This window comes from Triturus cristatus, chromosome 6, assembly GCF_964204655.1.
Source record: "Triturus cristatus chromosome 6, aTriCri1.1, whole genome shotgun sequence".
NCBI classification, from domain to species: domain Eukaryota; kingdom Metazoa; phylum Chordata; class Amphibia; order Caudata; family Salamandridae; genus Triturus; species Triturus cristatus.
Window position 1 is genome coordinate 967,320,902 of NC_140589.1, and position 22,294 is coordinate 967,343,195.

General features: G+C 43.5%; 1 protein-coding gene across 9 annotated transcripts in view; it reads right to left on the bottom strand.

Moving 5' to 3' along the window:
• Window positions 1-22,294, bottom strand: part of NCOA7 (nuclear receptor coactivator 7) — an 830,008-nt gene that overhangs the window by 421,746 nt on the left and 385,968 nt on the right. For all 9 annotated transcript variants that reach the window (XM_085611678.1, XM_085611685.1, XM_085611679.1 and 6 more), the window contains one exon: window positions 9,313-9,420. In XM_085611678.1, coding sequence (XP_085467804.1) covers window positions 9,313-9,420 — 108 coding nt within the window. The remainder of the gene's footprint in view (window positions 1-9,312; window positions 9,421-22,294) is intronic.

The window sequence follows — 22,294 nt, forward strand, 5'->3', positions numbered from 1 at the left end:
GAATTTCGCATGTGCACATCAGTCTAAAAGTCTACTTCAGTGCCAGACTCTTTCAGCCAATTTATGCATTTTTGCCATTATTATTATTTTTTAATCAGAAACGTATTTCTACTTTTTGATGAAAACATATGCATTCTACCGTTATCGGACATCATTTTTAGGTCGAGCGTGGGCAGCGAATGAGCTGCTCTGCGAGCCATGCTGTATTGGAATATGTACTTGAAGCCCCGCCCACTCTGTCCATATTTGTCATTGGCTTGTGTCACTGTCCTTCGAAATGCTGGCTACGGATTAGTTATTAGACTTGTTAGTCCCTCCTTAGTACCGCCTTGTCTTCATTTATAACCTCACATGAGGACTGGCCCTTTTACTTCAGTTGTTCCATGGTACGTGTTCTTTACTCTGTGAGCACCATTTTCTTTAATGAGTTTCTCTTACTGCAGGAGGGTCTCATGCGCGGTCGTGCCCACGGCTTGTTTGTTTAACTCCGAGCAAACCGGAAGCTCTTCAGGGGCTATCGGAGACAGAAGGGGGCACTCATCAATGCCAAAGGTGCATGATGTAAACTCCGCTAGATCTGGCATGTTTATTTTCTGAACAAACATCTATGTTAAAAATAAATATGCTTTGGGTTTGCACCTCAGCTCACTTGCTAAAAACCATGACTTCAACAAAGGGCTCTTACCATTTGTAATCAATGTTTTCCTCTGTGAAATGGATCCAACAAAGAAAGAAACTCTTTGGCTGCAAACGTCTCTTTGGACATACTCTCCTGCAACCGCAACTGCAAATCTGACAGCAACGTATTGGAGCGCTTTACTGAGCAGTTTTCCAGTTCCAAAGTGGCAGCTCGCTGCACTTTGCTACTCGGCTCAGATTACCTGTAACAGGTGCGCTTTCAACCCCCAGCTTAACTTTGCTCTCGCCGATTTGCTTTCTCTCCCTGCCTGCCACATTTCTCTTTCGTTTGCTTCCCTATGCCCTCCGTGCCCCTTCCCCGACCGTACCATAATGTTTGCTTCCCCACACCCACACCCTCAGTTTTGCTTCCCCACACCCTCCCAGTCTGTGTTCCTTCTGCTACCTTCTGTTTGCAACCCCCCCCCACACACACACTTTTAAACAAGCATTTGCATTACAACAGGTCTCACACTTGGGAGAGTTTAAGCTATTGGCATTTTAAAATGACAATGCCTTTTTTTTAGGTTTAAAAAACCAAAACATAAATAAAAGGCATTTTTTATTTAATTTACAATGTCAATAGCTCAAACTCGTGAAAATGTGAGACCTATTGCATTACAGATTCTTGTTACTTTTTATTGCTTTTAAACTTTAACCCGTTCGACGCGCATGACGGAACGGTTCCGTCATGCAAGTCGGTTGCGCTGTGCGCATGACGGAACTGTTCCGTCATGGCCCCGCCCGCGCACGGAACCTTCAGCGTGGCGCGGAAATCCGCGCCGCGCTGAAGGGGTTAAATGCTGTATTCACAGGTGTTTGCATATTTGTGGCAGTGGCGCTGCATCAAATTTCAGCAGGGAGAGGGTGCTGCTGTCAATGTTGTGTCAGTAAAGCCATAGGAGTTGAAAAAAATCCAAGTGGTACACAATGTGTAGAACCCGAGCCACACCCTTGGCAGAAGAATGGTGGGAAGTAGTGTGTAATTAGTGGTGCATTGTGAAGCACAATGTCCTAAATAGGACTAAAACAGGGGGTGCTGCCTTTTGCAGAGAGCGCCTTGAAACGGGCACTACGTTTGCAACAGTCACGCAGCTTTTCTACTAAACATATGTAAAACAAATGATAATGCTTGAACATCCGAATACTGCGCATAATTTTCATTTGCGCTTCACGTTGAAGCGTCTTGGTTTGTTTAGATTTCCCCCCTTACACGTCAGAATTACAAACAGAATGTGCCTCACTTGAACTTTTCTTACTACCGATATATCCTAATGTTTTTAAAGTTCATGTATAAGCATTTAAGTGTTATATGCCAGAAAACATTCGACATTCTGCAGCCTTTCCTTTCATGCTTTCTGTACTCCAGCAAGATGGTCACTTATTTCACATTACAAAATTCCCTACATATGCCAGCAAGCAAAGAAAAAACAACCACCCATCTCCATGTTAAGCAAGCAGCAGTCTGTATGAACACATTGAAGGACACTGAACTCCGGTCTATTAACTCACAGCAAATGTGACAAGTTCAGATCAAAATGTATCCTCTACATGGCTCATTCCCCTTGTGACTTCCTGCAGGGTTATCATGGGGCCTGAAGAAACTCGCACACCCATCCATCTAGCACCCTTTGGTTTTATCTATTCACAAAACATCTTTCAACTTCTTCTCACTCTAGAAGCAGCAGCGGTTTCTTCATGAAGGCGGGGAGACTCACACCCGCTGCAAGCGGAACATAAATGTGAAAAATTAAATGCCAATGAAACTATTTTATTGCCATTTTGTTTTTCACAGAGGCGTGCTTCAGCCGCCAGTCCGCCCCTAAGCCAGGAGAAATGCGAGGAGTCCTCCGCTACTGATTGACAGAATGGAGCTTTAGCTGGCCAGACACTCCAAGTGTGCAAGTCGGTTTGGCCAGCTGTCTTATGACGGCCAGCCCAACATGCACACTTAAAAGCACTCCAACCCGAGCGGTCATTAATCCACTGGCGTGAGAGCAAGCACAGGCTTCCAGAGCCATCAAGACAACCCGCTCCATCCAATCCTGGTGCTTCTCTGGTGCTGGTTAACAGCATGAGAGCAGTGCCTGGATTGGTTAGGGGAGCTCTTCTTGCCACATACTGCAGAAGAACAACGAGGAGTACCCGCATCCCGTGGATAAGTACCATTTAATATTATTTTATTTATTACAAATGCGTAATGCATGTCAGTGTAGTGATTTAGTCTGTTTTTATGTTTTATTTTAGCTTTTGGAGGGAGGGGTTGTTTAATTTTATTTATTGGGAAGCTGTGGGGCACTTCGCCCGCCTCACCACTTTCAAAGATTACCAGCCACCCCTGTCTTGAAATGGCTGGAGTTTTGCTCCTTTAATGGACTAAGTGAATGGGTTGCAGGGTGTAAATGGAAAAGTAACACCTTCCAAAAGTGAGGGGGGATTTCTCCCCCGCAAAAAAGTATGCCCGTAATCGAGAAGACACTTCGCATCTAAACTGCACTTTTTTTCTTTCTGCACGCAAGAACATACACATTTTTATTCTTGCAAGAAATTAACAAAACATTTTGAAAACCATATCTAGAAATTTGCAACAAAAACGCAAGGCTTCAGAGGTCATCTCGAAAAAAAAGTGTCATTTCCTTAAACGAGCTATTCTACAACTGTGGGGGTCAGAAACCTCTAGTTGCAGATTTATTACTTTCTCGGAGGATGATGGCCTAAAAGTGCAACTTTTAAAATGAAAATGATTACTTTGGATTACATTTGCACTCTTTTTAAAAGGTCACTAAACACATTGGGCATATATTAAACGCAGCCTAAGCATCAACAAGAAGTTACTGCTTTTACCAGATTGATGCTTTTTTATTGCCACTCATTAGGGTGCTGAAATGAAAAAGCAGTAAGTGTATATCAAGAGCAGAAGTTGTGCTTTATAACACACTAACAAGTTATACAACTTCAGTTCAGTATTCTTCACCTGACTCCTCCCATGCCAATCATAGGGATTACGAATAATAACCCTGGATACCGAGAAGGCCAAAATAGTTGTAGATTCACTTATTTTTAAACGTGAAGGAGGCACACTTTTTATTTGGGGCGGAGGCGCGGAGGGGGTGTGCTGAAGGAGTCATCCACTTCAATTCAATTTACAATACTTTCTGAATAGGCTACACATTGAAATGTTTTGAATTAAGAACAATGAAATAATCTACCACTTCAAAGTGTGCCACAGTAACCAAAAGCACCACTCCTATTCAACACAATAACCATTTACAAGTGTCAACACTTAACTAATAAATTAAAAGGGCTGAGATGCAGTATCAGGTACATGCGAGTCTCAATAGACTATAGCCCCATGGCAATAAAGAAAACTTTCACAGGACACAATTCAAAGTCAAATGATAAAGGAGTATTCAAATTTAAGAACTATTACATAAAGGCAAAGGTTTTGGCTAATCAAATGCAAATAAACATCAATAATGCTTGAAATAAGGCAAACTGCAGAAGGTATCAAAATAAAGGTCCTCAAAAGCAAGCAAAGAGACAGATCCAAAGTAAAACTCAGCAAAACTAGGCAGACTAACACGGAGTCTGCGTTTGAGAAAGTAAGCACAACGTCTAAGGATAAATAATTAGACAGACCAATGTAGAGTCTGCTCAGTTCAGAAAGCAAGAAATGTCTGGCACACATCACAAATGGGGCACATTTCATAGGTTAAGGCAATGAAAACTACACTTTCGACATGGTATGATCTGATATCACAGGGCTTTACTAAAAGTATCTTTTGAGACTATGATACACCAAGTAAACATTAAGTAACACCTACTTTCATCCATGTATGGAATAAAGCAACAATAGGGGATGAGGGGGGAAATGTGAAATTTTTGCAACAAGTGAAAACAATACACAGTGCAATTGATTAAAGCAGACCCATGCAAAGAGCCCTGAATATGCTGCAAGTGCAAAAACATCCAGCACCTGGTTTCCTTCTCGAGGAACACAAATTAATATATTTCAGCTCTGCAAAATAAACACCATCACAAAATGAAGTCTAATTTATTTTCTATAAAGGAAAAACACAAAAGAGAAATATGCACAAAGAAAACTCGTTCATTTAATTTTGAAAGCCACATTTTCTCTGTTAATGCAAAGTGAATGTCAATGTAGGCTGACTACAGTCTAGTTCATGCCAAGTAAAGCCTGGTTATGCTAATCAAACATATTTAATCCAAATATTATTTTCTACTTATTCAAAAATCCACTGATACAAATCTATCAGAGACGAGACTTTCTGTAGAAACAAATCACACACAGCAAATGAAAGCTTGTGTCACAAGAGAAATAGCACCTTCAAAATCTCAAACATTGCGGCCAAGGGGGACAAATGTCCATCCTTAACAACTTGGCAGAAGAAATGAAATCTTTAAATACTTAACTGTGCTAGGACATGTAGAACCCATTCAGTGTTTCTGTACTCCTTCATAACTTGTGCCAGAAAGAAAAGCCAAAATAAGCGGTCATCACAATATCGATTACAGTCACCATAAATTCAAGTTTTGCCAACTAGACCTCAAAGCTGAGTTTTCCATCTGTAATTTCCATTTAATGCACTTTGCATAACCACTCATACAACAAAATGAAGGTAGCTGGGGGCAGTGAAGAGGAAGATGATGGCACTGGACTTGGAACAAGGGATCAAATGCTGTTGCATCATCGAGTCACGAGGTTTAATGGAGGTATAAAGGACATCAGTGAGGAGACTGGAGAGGTGCTGTGGCTAGAGGTCAAGACGTAGGTTCCCAAACGCACAAAGGTGACTGTGTAATGTATCATCTCAAACTGAACTGCATTTGGTTTTATTTTGCGGGCTCTACGAGAGTGAAACCTTTGATTTGCTTCTCTGTAGCAACATTCTTATGGGCCTGCATGAGGAAAAGGCAGGGGATGACATGCAGCCCATTGAGTCTGTCTAGCAATCTCAATGTAACCAGACCTGCGAAATGAAATGTTTTATCTATTTTTATCTTTTATGTATTCTCATCTCAGTCTAGGATTGCGAAGAAATATTTGGAATTTTAAATGATAATATTTTGTAATATTATCTTTTTATAGATGTATTTATATGTGCTTTTATGGTTATTTTTCAATATGACCGAATAAAGACGATTATGATGATGAGTCCTCGGAAGACACACATGCACTATTAACATATGCAAATATACTCTGCTTTTGTGGGTGGGATTGTGGGAACGAAGTCAATGTTAATGCAAGTAAAAAACAGTCCACAAGCTTCGAGAGCGAGATACTTTGGGTTTGCCTTATTATGAAAAAGAAGATATAATGTGCAACAAGCATTACAAGTTAGAGCTCAGATTCCATGGGTTTAGCCTCGGTTAGAAGGTTTTGATTCTCTGTAGTGGAAGTGGAGTACAGCAGGGTGTACACGGAGGCATCAAAGAGGCAAAGAATGACCATTCTTATGTGGATAAGCAAAGCTACAAAATGTGTAAGACAATATCAATATTGAAACTAGTTTTGCTGCTGGAAGGTGGTAAGAAACGCTTTACTTGCCTTTAACAATACTTTTGCAGCCTGAAGCTCCTCTAGGATCATATGATATGCATTATTCCCCCATCTAGTAGTTGTTGGACCCAGAAACTGTATGCAAAGGCAAATATTTTTTTTAATGATTTGTAGATCAGCTCCATTACTTAAGACATTTATCGAAAACATGTATAAACAGTCGAAGGCTGGTACATCCAAGATGCTAGTGGAGAAGTTTATATTGCTATACAATCAGGTCATGAATTATTTCGGGTGCTAGGTAGTTTATGTTGCCGTAAACTTGTTTCAACTGCCGGGATTAAAAAAAAGAAAAACAGGTCTTCCTTTGCCAGAGTTTGTAAAAGATGTCTACTCTATCTCCAAGGTTCCTCGGAACTTCTACAGCAATTTGTCATAAGTATTCTCTGTTTGCAAACATAGGTAGGGCTGCCGGTGATGGTTTTCTATTCTGGTGGCAGGCTTGCAGCAAGGCACAGAAAGGTGGAAGTCTACAAATACCCTTTCCAACTTTAAATGCATGAGTGAAGACAATTCTTTATGTAGCACAGAACTCATTGCGAGGAAAGGAATGGTCTCACCCTTCTACTGATCTAAGCAAATTGGGTATTGCTGTCAACACTACAAATGGCTCATGCAACCAGTAGCTGCCACACCATGACCATTTCATGCTGTTTTTGCTACGGAGGAGAAACGTAGGAACCAGAGTGTCTGGATCAAAATCCACATTAAGGAATCGTGGTGCACAAGCACACCTACGTAAAAGGTCCTCTTTGGTGAGGGTTGGTCTTCATCCTCTCCGATTAGATATAATGCTGCCAAAATAAACGTGGTAAATGAAGAGGTGGAGTAGCCAGTAGTACTATGAAACAGTATCACGTTTATTCTTAAGGTAGGAGTCACAGGTTACAGGTAAAGTAGGTATGAAGGGAGCCCCACTGGAATCAGCATCCTTGCTGCTCAGCCCACGCACTCAACTGACACTCCCCATGCACACACCAGCATTCTTATTACATTACAGTCACTCTGGCGGAGCAGCAGGGGACACCATGCATGGCAAAGATGAAGACACCACAGTATTCTTGTTGAGAAGCAATGTTCTGAGAGCTGCTGAACATACAAATTGTTTACCTGATCTATTCTGAGGAGTTAGTGCTGCTGTCTCCTCCGTCTTCAACACTAACCTACGATGGTAAAAGTGCCAGAGGTAGTGGAGCCAACGGTGGTGGGTAGCTATGCAGTTGCAGAATAATGAGAATCCAGATTAGGCATGTTTACTCTGTGGTTAGGAGGCTTTGTGGGGTTTTAGGGTCAGCCCAGTGACGTTATACAAAACCAGGAACCTTAGGGGGGCCGTCATGGTCAAAGAGAAATTACAAAGTGAGCAAGGATACAAAGTGTGTGGCACAGTGAAATCAAGTGACCCATAGCTGCAGTTTGGACAAAGTAACGAATAAGGTGGAGCGCATTGGAGTTTTCAGAAGATTGCACCCACTCGGCAGGGTCCTCTTTGCCTGCTCGGTATGTATTGGTGCGCGGCCAAGCAGATGAGGAATGATGAGCAGACTTGACACGCAAATGGAATCTATATGGCAATGATAAATGTCCCTTTTGTGTGGAGGAGGTAGAAACTGCTGATCACTTCCTTTTTTGCTGCCCAATGTACACTCAACCTAGACGTGTATGGCTAAAGCCTGTATGCCGTTCACTGGGAACAAGATCAACTCAGGTTGCCAGTAGAATCCTAAAATCTGACACGACTAAGTATATTGTCATAGGGGTATCTAAATTTGTCAGTTGGGCTCGGTCAATTCGGACCCGGAATTTGAGTCCCTAATCCAGTAGTACACATAATGTTGCTAGTGGTTTAGCATATTGTTTATTATACTATGAAATCTGTTCTTATCTTTTTAGTGGCTACTGATTGTACCAGTCGTAAGTCTTTGTATTGCATTTAATAATTTTTTATTTTGTTTTTAGTATGCAATTCATTTATGGATTTTATGGACAACTAGGACAATTTATTATGGATTGTGTTTTATATGTATAACATGTCTTTTATGATGTAAATCGAAATAAAGACCTTTTGACTGACTGGTAATTGCTGTGCATATCAGCGTGTGTGAACAATGCCTTGTAGGACATAGGGAGCTCCGTGGTTGAAGTCGGTTGTCCAGCAACGGAACGCTCAGGGTGCGCGCTGGAGTCAGCACGAGCAGGTGCGCGAGTAGTCTACGCTACAAGTACGAGCAGAGATTGGAACGCGTAGGCAGCTTGTGAAGATAGGCACGAGGGAAATTCAATGCCAGTAAGCTGCATGAGAGAGATTTAATGTCGGCAAAGCCCCTGTTGAAACCCAAGTCTGTATTGCTCCCCGCTCTCTTTTTCTCAAAGTACATAAGAGTTCAAAAAGGCAGCGTGGACAGGGCAGAAAGCTGAGTGAAGCGTAGACGTTTAGGGAAGCAATGAAAAACAGGCAAGGCTCTCTGTATCTGTTCAAGCAAAAGTGCCTTGAATAGGGGAAATGAAAAGAAAAACATATTACTCACAGTTGAGCTTCAGTACAGGCGAAGGGTATCTGATGTTCATAACCCTTCCAACAGGAAACTAAAGCGGCCGTGAGTGACATCCAGTCTTCTTTCGCCACTGATAAGAAGTGTGACGGACGCAGTAGCAGGTTCTCAGTAGTAGTCTTTATTGTAGGGGTACAGAGAGCCGTCCTAGCAGGCACAGTCAAGGCACAAGCAGTAACTGCCACTGAGGGAACACTCAGAGCAGGATGCTTGCCAACACTCCAGATGACATCACTAGGTCCTCACTGAGCTCTGCCAGCCTCACATCACCACAGATTGGTATTTGGTAAGGGGCAATCATTGGTGATTAAATAATTAAGGCATGCACAGGATATGCTAAGTTGGGTACAGACCCAACATTGGCAGCAGCAGATGCTGCCACAAAACTAAAGCTGAACCCAAATGCACCTCACAGCACATTCATCTTTTACAAATGCTGGAGTCTGGAACCCTGCTTTTTGTGTAGAAAATGGAATAGTTCGACAGTTAGTAATGACTTACCTTCCCAGGCACAATTGTGTGGGTGAACAGCCGGTTGAGTTCCACAAGTTTATTCGGAGTGATGTTGAACTTTAGTGCTATACTGTTCAGAGTGTCCGTTCCTACTGCCTGTAGAAAGAAAAAAACTAATTAGGATCCTAAAAAAAGATTATAATAATGGCCATTTTGCTGCAAAAGTGGGGCTGGGACTATAAACAGTGCTGCCGTGCTAGTTAACAGTCAACAGTGGTTTATAACGAGTTACTAATAGCAGCTTTGGTCTACAGCTTGCTTACTGTATTATGGGAAACTGACCAACTTTACCACACATCACGGTGATTAGCAATATATCAGAAATGTAAACGGGCCACAGTGAGGTAAAGCTTCGGTTCGCAAAGCAGAAACATGAGCACAAGCTAACAAGGAGTTCTAGTACCTCTGCCTTTCAGAAGACTGGGAAACTGGCACAGTAAGGCTGCTCACACGAGCGCAGACGGAAAAGTGAAGTCGGTTTATACATCGGTGTGTTCAACACATTTTTTTTGAGAAAATCTTATTGGTCAGGGGTTCACCGTTAACTATGGTATGCTGGGGCGCTTCGTAATGGTTAAATATTTTCTTAAATGGCAGGCTTGAAGCAAATAGCTTATGAAGCAAATCGTGGTGAAACAGGATTGCAGAAACAAAAGTTTACAAACTATGACAAAGATCATCTGGCTGCCGTACGGATCCCCTGATGACTGACATGCATCAAGACAATCCACCAATGCAGGCTAGTCTAGGGGAAAAGGAGTAGGTCGACCTTCTGTGTAGGATACTTCTTGACTGATATACAAGAACAAGATATCACTCCTGCGCGCCAGTATGTGGTGTAGATTGGCTCCGACTGACGTCGTAGGCATCGTCTGCACCGAAATGATGTCCAAGGAGGCTCTATAGGAGCAAGTTACGTTTCGCGACTTTCCATGTCAGAAGCACCAAGCCACAAAAACATTTACCACCGGTGCAGGAAACTAGGGTTCTAAGGGGAAAAACCTGTCCCTAAAAATCAGTTCGCAGGGAGGATAGGTGGTTCGGTAAGGAATCTGCGACTAGATAGTGTCTCTACCAGATAAGGCATTACTGAAGGTAAGTAACTTGTTCATCTGATGAACTTCTAGCCGCAGATTTCTTACCTTAGAATATTTATCAAAACAATACCTCCTTGGAGGTGGGTCTGTGGACCAATGTCACATGATGGAGTCCTCCAGGACCGAACGGGCAAAGTGCCCATCCTGATGGACCGGACTGTCCAGACAGTAGCGTTTGGTAGTCGTGCGCTGGGAAGCTAATATAGTAGCCTAGCAGATGTCCAGGAATGGAACTCGGCAAGTCAACAAAGTAGTGACTACTTTAGCTCTGGTGGAATGAGCACACAAACCCTTAAGGGGATGCTTCTTAGCCCATGCGTAGCATATTTGGATACAGAGTACGATCCATCAAGAGATGGCCCTCTTCTGTACTGTCCATTCTTTCTCTGCTCTGACATACCCCACAAGGAGTTGGTGGTCCATCCATAACTCTCGTGTGTGGTCAAGGTAGAAAGTCAATGCTCTTTTTGGGTCCAGACACAAAGTCACTCATCTTCTTTGGATGGATGAAGCAGAGAGTAAAAAGTAGGCAGAGTGATGGTTGGGCCTATGTGAAATGGAGTACCCCATTCGGAAGACAGGAAGCTCTCAAACAAGGCACTAGTATGTTTTGAGGCTTGGATGACTCGGCCTGAAGCTCACTGACCTGCTGGGCAGATGCTATTGCCACCAGGAAGGCAGTCTTGATGGTAAGGAGCCTGAGGGTACAGTAATGTAATGGCTCAAAAGGAGCACATATTAGGAACACCAGTACCAGATTAAGTTCCCAATGAGGCATGATGAAAGGAGAGGGAGGAAACTTATGTTGCAGAACTTTCAAATATATACTTACAATAGGTGATTGGGAAAGGGAAGGTTGGTAGGCAACCAAAGAAAAGCATCCCCCTTAACAGAGCCAGGGCAAATCCCTGCTGGTCAAGGGAAAGAATAAGTAGGCCAACCAGAGAAAGGGGGGGGGGGCAGAAAAGGGGATCAATTTGTCTTTCTGTACACTCTTCCACAAATTATGCCCAACGGCAGGAGTAAGCCATCTTGGTGGAGGGATGTTTAGCTGCCAAAATAAAGTTACAGACTTCAGGCAGAAGCTCGAAAAGAGGTCAACTGTTGCTGCTCAAACTCCTTACAAGAAGGCGGAGTACTGACAGTTTCAGGTGGAGAACACTCCCCTGCTGCTGCGAAAGAAGATCTTCCCAAAGTGGCAGCCTGATCGGAGGACCAATGGCCATGCTCAACAGCTCTGGATATCAGACTCTCCATGTCCAATCTGGAGCCACAAGGATGACTTGGGCTAGGTTGTTCCTGATCTTCTTGAGAACTCTGGGTAGGAGTGGTATGAGCTGAAAGGCATACAGGAGGCCAGAGTTCCACTGGAGACAAAGTGTCACCAAGCGAGAGCCACTATGGAAACTCAAGCATGTAGAACTGTTGACATTTCTTGTTCTCGTCACAGGCGAGCAGATCTAACCAAGGCTCTCCCCACTGCTGAAAGAGACCTGGCAACACCTCTGGATGGAATTGCCAATCGTGGTACACAAGGCATCTTTGGGTGAGTTTGTCCACTCTGGCGCTCAAAGAACCCGCCAGAATATACCCTGCAGTTCCAGACATCTATAGACGCAGGGCCTCTTGGCAAAGGGTCCACAACCTCACCCCGCCCTGCTTGATGCAGCACCACATGATGGTGGTTTTGTCTGTGAACACTTGCACTAGCCTTCCCTGAATGGATGGTAGAAAAGCTTTCAGTGCCAATCGGATCGCTTGAAGCTTTAACAGGTTGATGTGGAATCCAGAGTCTCCTCGAGACCAGAGTCCTCTGATCTCCACCTCTTCCAGGTGGCTGCACCATCCCAGGAGAGACACATCTGTCACTACTGTCCGATCTGGTTGGGGAAGGGAGAGGGTTCTGCCGCTGACCCAATCACAGATTGTAAGCCACCACTGCAGGTCCTTGGCAGTTCCCTCTGAGATCTCGACCATGTCGGAGAGATTCCCCTGAAGATGCGCCCACTAAATTTCAGGTCCCACTGCATATCTCGTATATGCCAACGAGCATGTGTCACAAGTTGGATTCCAGAGACCCAGCAGCCTCAGAGCCAGTCTTATCAAAATCAAGGATAGAGGCTGAAACATCTGAATAATAGCCTAAGTAGCCTGGACTCACCAGTCAGGACAATAGGTCCGAAACTGCACCATGTACATAACAGCTCAGATGAAAGGGAGCATCTGAGAGGGAGTCTGGTGCGACTTCCGCATGTTGATAATGACCCCCTGTGAATACAGGAGGTCTGCTGTTGTCAGGAGGTGAGAGACAACAGCCTAGGGCAACCCTGCCTTCAACAGCCAGTTATTGAGATAGTGGAAGGCTGGCATCCCTGATCTCTGCAGATGAGCTGCAACCACTGCAATCGCCTTGGTGAACCCCCAAGGAGTGCTAGTGAGGTCAAAAGGAAGCACAGAGAACTGAAAGGGCTTGTGGCACACTGAATCGCAGGGTGTCGCCTGTGGGCAGGCAGGACAAGAATATGAAAATATGCATCCTGCAAGTGCTACCATCCAGTCTCCAGGATCCAGGGCAGACAGGAGCTGGGCAAGAGTGATCATCTTGACTTTCTCAAGGATGAAATTGAGAGAGAGCTGGTCGAGGAGAGGACAGAGTCCTCACCCCTTCTCGGGCACCAGAAAGTAGCGAGATTAGAAAACACAACCTACTTCTGGCATTAGCAGTCTCTCTATGGTTCCCAAGGCCAAAAAAGCCTACACTTCCTGGCAGAGAAGAGATAGGTGGTCTTCCATCAGTCTGTTGTAAGGAGGTGGAATGAAGTGAAAGGTAGTCTCGAAGAGGAGGGTGTAGCCCCTTCAGGCAATGTTCAAAACCCACCTGTCCGATGTTATGTACTGCCAACGGGGCAGGTGATGGAGAATCCTGCCACCCACTTGGTGCCCATAATGGTAAACAGGCAGACAGGATTTGGAGACTATGGCTGCTCATAGAGTATGACATGGGCCTCCTCCGGGACCATTGGCAGCACCTGAGCAACCATGTCCCACAAGGTATGGGAATAGCGGCCTAAAAGACATGCAGTGTTCACAGACTGCAATACCTGGCTGGTGGAAGAAAACATTTTCTTGCCTAAATAGTCCAGCCTCTTCGAATCCCAATCCAGCAGGTGGTTGGGAATGCATCAGTATTTACATGAGAAGTGAAGACTTGGACAACCAAGGTCTCCGGGGTAGGTGTTCATGATGAATTTGGGGTCCACAGGAGTGGTGTGGAGCCCCTGTGCTGGGCTTGGCCCTGGTCCCAAGCAGTACATCAGTATGTGTTCCATTAAATGGGAGAAGCGGGTCTAATGAGGACACTCCCGGTTGAAGCACTTACGGCAAGATATTAGTCTGGACTGCCACAGAGGGCAAACTAAGGTCCAGGCCATCAGCTGCGGTCCACATGACCACTGCAAAAGATGCTCCCTCCTCCATAGCCATGGTAGGAGAAGAAAAAATGCCAGTATCTGGAGAAGTGTCCAGTCTACTGGTCTCAGTCAGATCCTCACACCATTCCAATGATTCATAAGGCTGGTATACCGGAGGGCCCAGAGACCCCCCCTCCCATTCTTTACCGAGTCCTAGCTCATAGGAATAGGACTTAGGCTCCAGCCTGGAAGACATGCTTGAGTCAGCACCGGAAACTGCGTTGGACCGTGCCCCTGCAACTCTGTGTCGGAGTCTAGGGTGAGAATGGGGATAGAGCCGCCGGTACCGTTGGCCTCGGGACCAGCGCTGGGGAAGGTCGATATGGTACGAAAAGCACCAATCCTGGATCTATCTGTGGATCCTTGGGGCCCAACTGGTGCAGGAGGCATGGATCCAACAGATGCCCCTCTCAAAGGCGTGCTGGAGGAAATGGGCCGCTCAAATAGGATGTGCATGGCTTTGTAAAGCTCCTGAATTTGAATGGGTTCACTCCAGCTCCCGGAAATGTAGGGAGGTGCAGAGTCAGCCCAGGCACTGGCTCATACATGGAACCAGGTCTCTAGGGACGCTCACTTGTTTCAGCGGCTCATGGAAAGTCTACGTGCATTTGACTTTTTCTTCTTGTGGCTCTGAGACTTACCCGAATGGCTCGACGACTTGGAGTGAGATGAGGACCAGACTCAACGACTGCTCCCGGGACTTTCCTTTCGACTAGGACTTTGGATGTCGCAGCGTTGCGCTGACAGGAGCTTTAGTCATCGCTCCCTCAATGCCTTCAGATGCATGGAACGGACATCTATCGGTGACAGGCGGCACATGGCTTGAAGCCAACCTTCTTGGAGGACACCCCAGCCACACCAGGAGGTAAGACATAAAAAAAGACTAAGACAGCGTCAAAAAAGCTTAGTCAAAAAGACACTAAGAGGCAACTCTTTCCAGATATGCACTGGCTGCCACGGAAAGAAAAGAACCAATGGTAGCGTGCCTGCGTGGCACCTATATAGACACCGTGGACATCACTACCGGCACAGGTGACACCAACGTCACCATTTACCACCACGCAGGGGTACTGCTCATGAAAAATATGCTGATCCAGTCTGATGCCGGAGGATAATTCTAAGGTATGGAATCTGCGGATAGAAGTCTATCAGATACAGCAAAATTGATTGAATCATGTTAGACATTCACTTGAGGGCTAATCTTATGAACACTGAATGTATCCATAAATATGGTAGTGATCACAAGGCTTCTTCCTTATCCATGAGACGTGATCACTTTTTTTTTTTTTTTTTTTTTAATATGTACACTGCAGATCTAACATGGGGTGTTCTCTTGAAGGCTTCAAGTAATGGGAGCAGTGTAAAACAGCTAGCCCTGCGGGCAAATGAGAAGTCAAATCTCATAACATGGCAGCTATTACCGAGACAAGATTAGAGTATAAATCAGTTCAGTCTTTAAGTAGAAAATCTCAGGAAGAGGGTAGCTAGCAGGACCTTCTAAAGCAGTTAAGTGGAATGATAAAGCCTTTTGGCATAGTGTAGCCCATGGAGACTTGCACACAAATCTTGTTGAGCTCCACATCCATCTTAGTGTTTGGGTTCAGCATTTTGCTGGCGTTTGTTCCGAATTCCACCTGGTCATTTCTGCTCTTATTAAAACAATGGATGGTTTGTTAGATAGCACTCCACCTTAGTAATAACTATGCAGGAAACCATTAAAGTTATCGAATCTGTAAATAAAAGTGGGAGAGCTCCTTGGCCCGATAAGATACCCTTAGAGTGTTATCAATCGAGCCCCAGATTTGTCCGCCTAACAAATACATTATAAAAGCTATTTTGAACGAGCTAATCTCCCGGAGACCTGGAAAGGGGCAGAAAAGGTACCTACCTATCAAAAAAGGGGAGAAGGGAAATGCCAGGGAACTATAGACCCCTCAGTACAATAGGTATCCTACATAAAATATTCTGTAGACAGATCCTGGATTATCTCCAGAAGTGTTTAACCGTTTGACTTCTTTTCGAAACCCACATAATCATTACTGGAACATGGGGACACCCTCTGAATCATTATTGGAATTTGGGGACCCCCACTGAGTCATTACTGGATGCTGGGTACCCTGAACTAATAATTTGAACTGCAAAACAATACACAAAAATTACAGAACCCAGCATTCAAACAAATACACACATTATGAAATATTTAATGCACAAACCTCTTATCCCCACCCCCCCCCCCACCCCCAAAAAATACATTTTTTAAATTTTAATGGGAAGTTTGGAGCTTTCCTAAATTGAAGCCACTCATCACACATACTGTATTCTGTTTGATGCACCTGCACTGCTCCCACAAATCACAGAGGATACTAACTTCAGCCTTCAATTTCAAATGCCTTTATATTTATAGAATGTTTTAATAACGTCAGTTTCACATTTTTCTGATTTATTTATATACACTTTAATAATCTGTAAATATTATTTAATTTTCTAAGCCGTTGGGGACCACATGAGTAAACTTCGCGGATCTCGCAGGGGTCTGCCAGCCACAGGCTAAAAAACACTGGTCTACAGGATTGGATGGAGGAGTCACACATCCTATCGAGCTTCCAGGCGAGATTCAGAAAACAGCGTTAGCACAACAGACCAGGTCTTTCTTTTTGTACTATTCCACTGGATTTATGTGATACTGAAAAATGAACATCAGTAGGTGCCCTTTGTGGACTTAAAAGCTGCATTTGATCTGGTCCCAAGTGGGAGGCTTTTTAACATAAAGGTGTTACAGATAATATTTTGTCCACCCAAATAAAATATTTGCACACCAATAATTACACACAAGTAAATTAGAAAGAATCTGTGTTAGACAAGGATGTGTTTTGGTAATCACTCAATTCTCTCCCTACATTAATTAGATAATTTATTATCTTATTGAGTGCAACAATTATTAAAATTCCAGCGCTACTACCTGTTGACAAAACACTATTAATTTCCAAGACATTGAGGAGATTACAAATACTACTACATTTACACCTTTTGTCGTCTGCTTTCGGAGCCAATCAATCAATGTATTAGCCCTGAATATTTAATGAAATATCTATATGTATAATTATGATAAAATACTTGTTCCTGGTCGTCTGCTTGCGATAACGCTCTTCCTCGATTTGCCTTTTATACTTAATGAAATGTGTTTTGTTTTTCTAAAAAGGTGTATATAATGTTTATGCTCACAGTTTGATCAGTTAAGCTGAAATAAACGTACGAGAACTATCAGTGCATGCATTCTTAAGGTTATTCGATAGTAACCCGCTAGGTGGCAGAGCAGCATCAATTATTGCAGTTAGTAACGCAGATTTCAAAAGAGAAAACGTTACGATTTTAATCTTTAAATCAACAACAATTATTAAACGGAATACTTTTACTACAATCACATCTAGTCAAAACAGTATAGGCGATACGACGTCTCGCCCAAGGATATGAAAGTTGAGTAGCAACCGATCGGAAACTTACAGCGTGAAGAACGTGTTTTGTAATTTAATAAAAAGATACGTTTGACATTATAGTTTCTCCTGTTTAAAGGGAGGGCTCCGCGAGACTTTCCGGTTAACTCATTTAGGCTCGAATTGCCGCGAATAAAATATTTAAAAGTAGAGATGACAAACCCTTCGAAATGCGCTCCCATGAGAAAAGAGTTAAAAGTCGTCACCTTTACTGGGAAGATGTGTATGGAGGACTTAATCAGGATCTGGAGGCCTTGAAGTTCCTGGCCTCTTCTGACACCCAGAAATGTCATCTGAATGCCTCAGATCCTAAGCCAAAACAATTGAGTCCGATTACAAGTGGCCCTGTAATTTCTAGCTCCTGCACAATCCTCCATTGCAATACAAAGAAGGGGTTGAAAGTCCCGAGAGGTCTGTCCTCTTTCAATGGGATGGTTCACTATGCCAGATGTCCAAAATAGGGGACCTCTAACCCATTAAAGAAAGAGACTTAAACTAGATCGATTGACAGCGCTGGTAACAAGATATGGCGGCCAATCCTCCATCATATGGATAACTAATGGAAATAGGTCACAAGTCCTTGCGAGATGAAATCTCTCGACCCACCGATTTGTGTGAGGTTCGACAGATTTAGAAACAAGCACGCTTTTATGCTCAAGTGTTATTAGGCCAACAAATCAATGGGGAATGGATCACTTGTACCTGAGTAACCAGGGTTCTGCGTGCTTATGGACTTTCAATAGAAAACCCTTATTCACGTCTCAGGTCATGTGGCGCTATATCTGGATTCGCCGCCTTAGGTACGTGACGCATCATCGGGTTTCTGTTTTTTATGCTATCCTTCACCCGGAGAAGAAACTACTGGTTATTACAATAGTGATCAGTTATAAAAAATGGTGAAGTGCTGAAGTGGTGAAGTGAATTAAAAAAGGCCACGTATTACCTGAACTGTACCTTTATTCAGTTCAGTAGAGAGGCAAATAAAAACAGTGGTGTGCGTAAATAGATGTGTTACCAGTCTAACGCACTAGCGTGTCCATGTGTGAGGTCGACCTGTTTCAGCCCCTTTACGCTGCCCTAACAGGTCGGTGGGGCCTTCTTCAGGACCAAATACAGTTAAGGCTGCAAATTTTAGCAGGGTAGCTGAATGAGTTCAGAGTCACCTTTTATTAATGAAGGTCAGAAAAGTACCTATTGTATCGGAGAAAAAGAGTAGAAAAAAAAGAGTAGGTATCTAATTCTACCATTTGCTACATTTGCTAACCCTGTGCCGTCACATTTCTTCAAAAAAATCATTAAAATCATTAAAATACAATGCATTCTCTCATTAGACTATAAACAACTGTAAAAATGGCATACTCTAAGCCCATTCCGTATCAGATTCAATAAGGGATGTCACAGGATTAACATCCCCCCCATAATGAGTCGGGCTGACTCAAGCCTATGTATGTAGGGATCTGTAAGGTGTCCGTTCGGCAAAAGGATATTGTATTAATTCAAATGATTTGAGCACGCCTAGGGTGCGTTTTGTACTTTACCCATGCTCTACTGTATGGTAGAGATGGCAACATTAATAGCGCTACTTCATAGTATAGATTTGGTGTGTGTAAAGTCTGGTACGTGTAAATTCTCCCACTTATAGTCGCGGACAGTAATGTACGCTTTCCGAATAATCCACCGTAATGAATGTATGACTAAAACAGACCCCAAAAAGAAACAGTAATGGGCCTTCGATTGTATGAATAGGGCATAATTAGGCACCGTTACTGGTACAGATACACATTCGGATTCTAACGCACATAAAGTATCAAGATCTTAAGGACTAACTGCATGCTCGAGTATCGAGACGCGGTATACATTACAGCGAACAAATCCTCAAGATAAGTAGACGCGCTAGTCTCAGTACCAGCATTGTATAGCCCCTAAAAAACCTCCCATAGGTGGGAGAATTTACACGCACTAGACTTTACACACACCGGATCTATACTAAGAAGTAGCGCTATTAATGTTGCCATTTCTAAAATACAGTAGAGCATGGGTAAAGTACAGAATGGCCTTAGAGTATTGCCATTTTTACAGTTGATTATAGTCTGAGAGAATGCATTGTATTTTATTGATATTAATGATTTGTTTGAAGAAATGTGACGGCACAGAGTTAGCAAATGGTAGAATTAAATACCTACTCTTTTTTCTATTCTTTTTCTCCAATACAATAGGTACTTTTCTGACCTTCACTAATAAAAGGTGAATCTAAACTCATTCACCTAGACTCTTAAAATTTGCAGCCTTGACTGTATTTGGTCCTGAAGAAGGCCCCACCGACCCGTTAAGGCAACGTAAAGGGGCTGAAACATGTCGACCTCACACATGGACACGCTATTGCATTAGACTGGTAACACGTCTATTTACGCACACCACTGTTTTTATTTGCCGCTCTACCGAACTGAATAAAGGTACAGTTCCGGTAATACGTGGCCTTTTTCAATTCACTTAAGCACTTCACCATTTTTTATAGCTGATCACTACTGTAATAACCAGTGGTTTCTCCTCTGGGTGGAGGATAGCATAAAAAAAGAAACCCAATGATGACACTGTCCCGTTCCTAAGGCGGAGAATCAAGATATACCGCCACATGACCTGAGACATGAATGAGGGTTTTCTATTTAAAGACAATAAGAACGGAGAACCCTGGTTACTCAGGTACAAGTGATCCATTCTCCATTGATTTATTGGATTACAACAGGAAGCTGAATAGATCACAGCTCCTTCTTCCTCCCCCTTTTTGATTAGATACAAGTGTTATTAGGACCAGAGTAAAGATAATATGCCCTGATAAACCCCAATAGACATGGATGGACTTGACCCAGATCTGTGATTGAAGGTGAAGGTTTGATTGATTCAGCATTCCGTCCATCGTCTGTTCTTTTTGCATTTGTCGCCCTAAGTGGGAAGGGTATTCTCAGACATGGGTCCTGTGTCCGCCATGCCACCAGATTCAAGCTATCCTGGCTGATGAGGGGTGAAACTCTGAAACCGGTCCTAGGATACTCGTTTCTGGTCTGGGGAAGATCTGGTCTGGCAGTTTGGGCTGGACTGTTCCTATGGTGAACAGGGTCAAGACTGATTTGCATATCGCTGGGTCCAAACTGGAAAGGTGTGGCGTGCATAAAAACAATGGATTTAACCCAGGTTTGTGACTGGGGGTGAATGTTCGATTGATTCAGCATTCAGTCCATCATCTGCTAATTTTGCAATTGATAAGCTCCAGGCCTGCGCGCCACAGGGGGTAAAACACGTGTTGGCTGCACTTTTTGCTTTCACTTCGGCTCACTAAATCTATTTGGGTCATAAAATAAACGCTGAAAGTTGGACTTGATCTTACAAGGACTTGTGACCTATATTCATTGGTTATCCATTAGGATAGAGGATTGACCACCATATCTTGTTACCAGCTCTATCAACCTAGTTTCAACCCTCCATTGCGCATGGGTTAGAGTTCCTAGTTGTGCTGAATTAATTGCGCACATTAGTTGTCAGTTTTGATGAAGTCCGTACCTCCCAATTATTTTCACCAGGCCAACGCTGATTGAATTTAAAAGAGGAACAAGGCCTGGAATTTACCCGGGCATGTAGATTTTGATGCAGTAAGCACCAAAATCCACATACTGCTCCAAATGTACATGTTATTGCCCATAACTTTGAAATCTTTGGGAAACCGAAATGTAGAACACATGATAAATGCTGGAGAAAGGGGAAGTGACTTGTGTGCATTGCTAGTAAGGCCCTTAGATGCATCAGATCATGTAAGCCTCGGGGAATGAGCCTGAAAAGATTTCCAATCTTTAAGAAGTAAATTAATTTCTGTGCAAATAGGAACTGCAACATTTACAGCAAATGGGCAATCTGGCCTTGCTTCTTGTGAGAGGATAAGGGGATGTTCAGCCCAAGAAATTCTGCCCGCTTGCTTGTAAGAGATCCCCGCATCTCTAACACCCAGAGCCATACCCTCCCCTAATCCTAGAGGAATTAACAAGACACTCGTAGTAGCCTTTCGAGAACGACCACCACCATTTGGATCCCATTAAGCTTTGTATAATACCAATAACGATGGCGAATGCAGCTGAATATTGTCGATTAGAACCTATGGCAGGTGGAGCCGAACCGTTAATGTAAATATTATATTTATACTGTTCAAGACGCAGAACTGTAGATGGCAAAGGATATATATGCTCATACTGTAAAAATTCTTGTGTTTGTAAAGAAGGGTCAAAGACAAAGACAACTTCATCAGCTGTTAAGGATGAGGCCCATTCTATTTATTGAGGATAGAGGGCCTTAGCGTTAGCAACGCTAGCTTTGGATGACAGCCTCTAAGGCCAGCACGAGAGTGATGACAATAATGCGTTTCTCTTGAGCAAGTGGTCGTTCTAAAAGGATGGCAATTTGCACAGCAGACATTTCAGTGGAAGTAAAACATTTTTGCTGCGGAATACATTTGTGATTTATATGATATAGGCACTGTTTCACCCTCGTTGAAGGGGGAAAACTCCCTTTACAATGTAGGCTGAGCCACACATGCGGTTTCCTCACAAGGGGAGTAACGCTTGCCTTAACCACTCAGATGCTTTAACCATGCATATGAGTGGTTAAGGCAGTGCATGGTCTAGATGCGCGGATGGGCACAGGAAGAGAAAGGATTACGAGAGAAAGTTTCAGGACGAGGTCAGGTGAGTGGGACTGAGGCTGGGTTTTGGTTTGTTTTTTTAGGGGTGGGGTAGTTTTTAGGGCTCAGGGGGGGTCGGGTTGTTTTTAGTGCAGGGTTTGAGTGCTCAGGATGGGGGGTGGAGTTGTTTTTAGGACATGGGGGTGAGATTTAGGGTGTGGAGGAGTGACAGTTTTCAGGGCTGGGGGA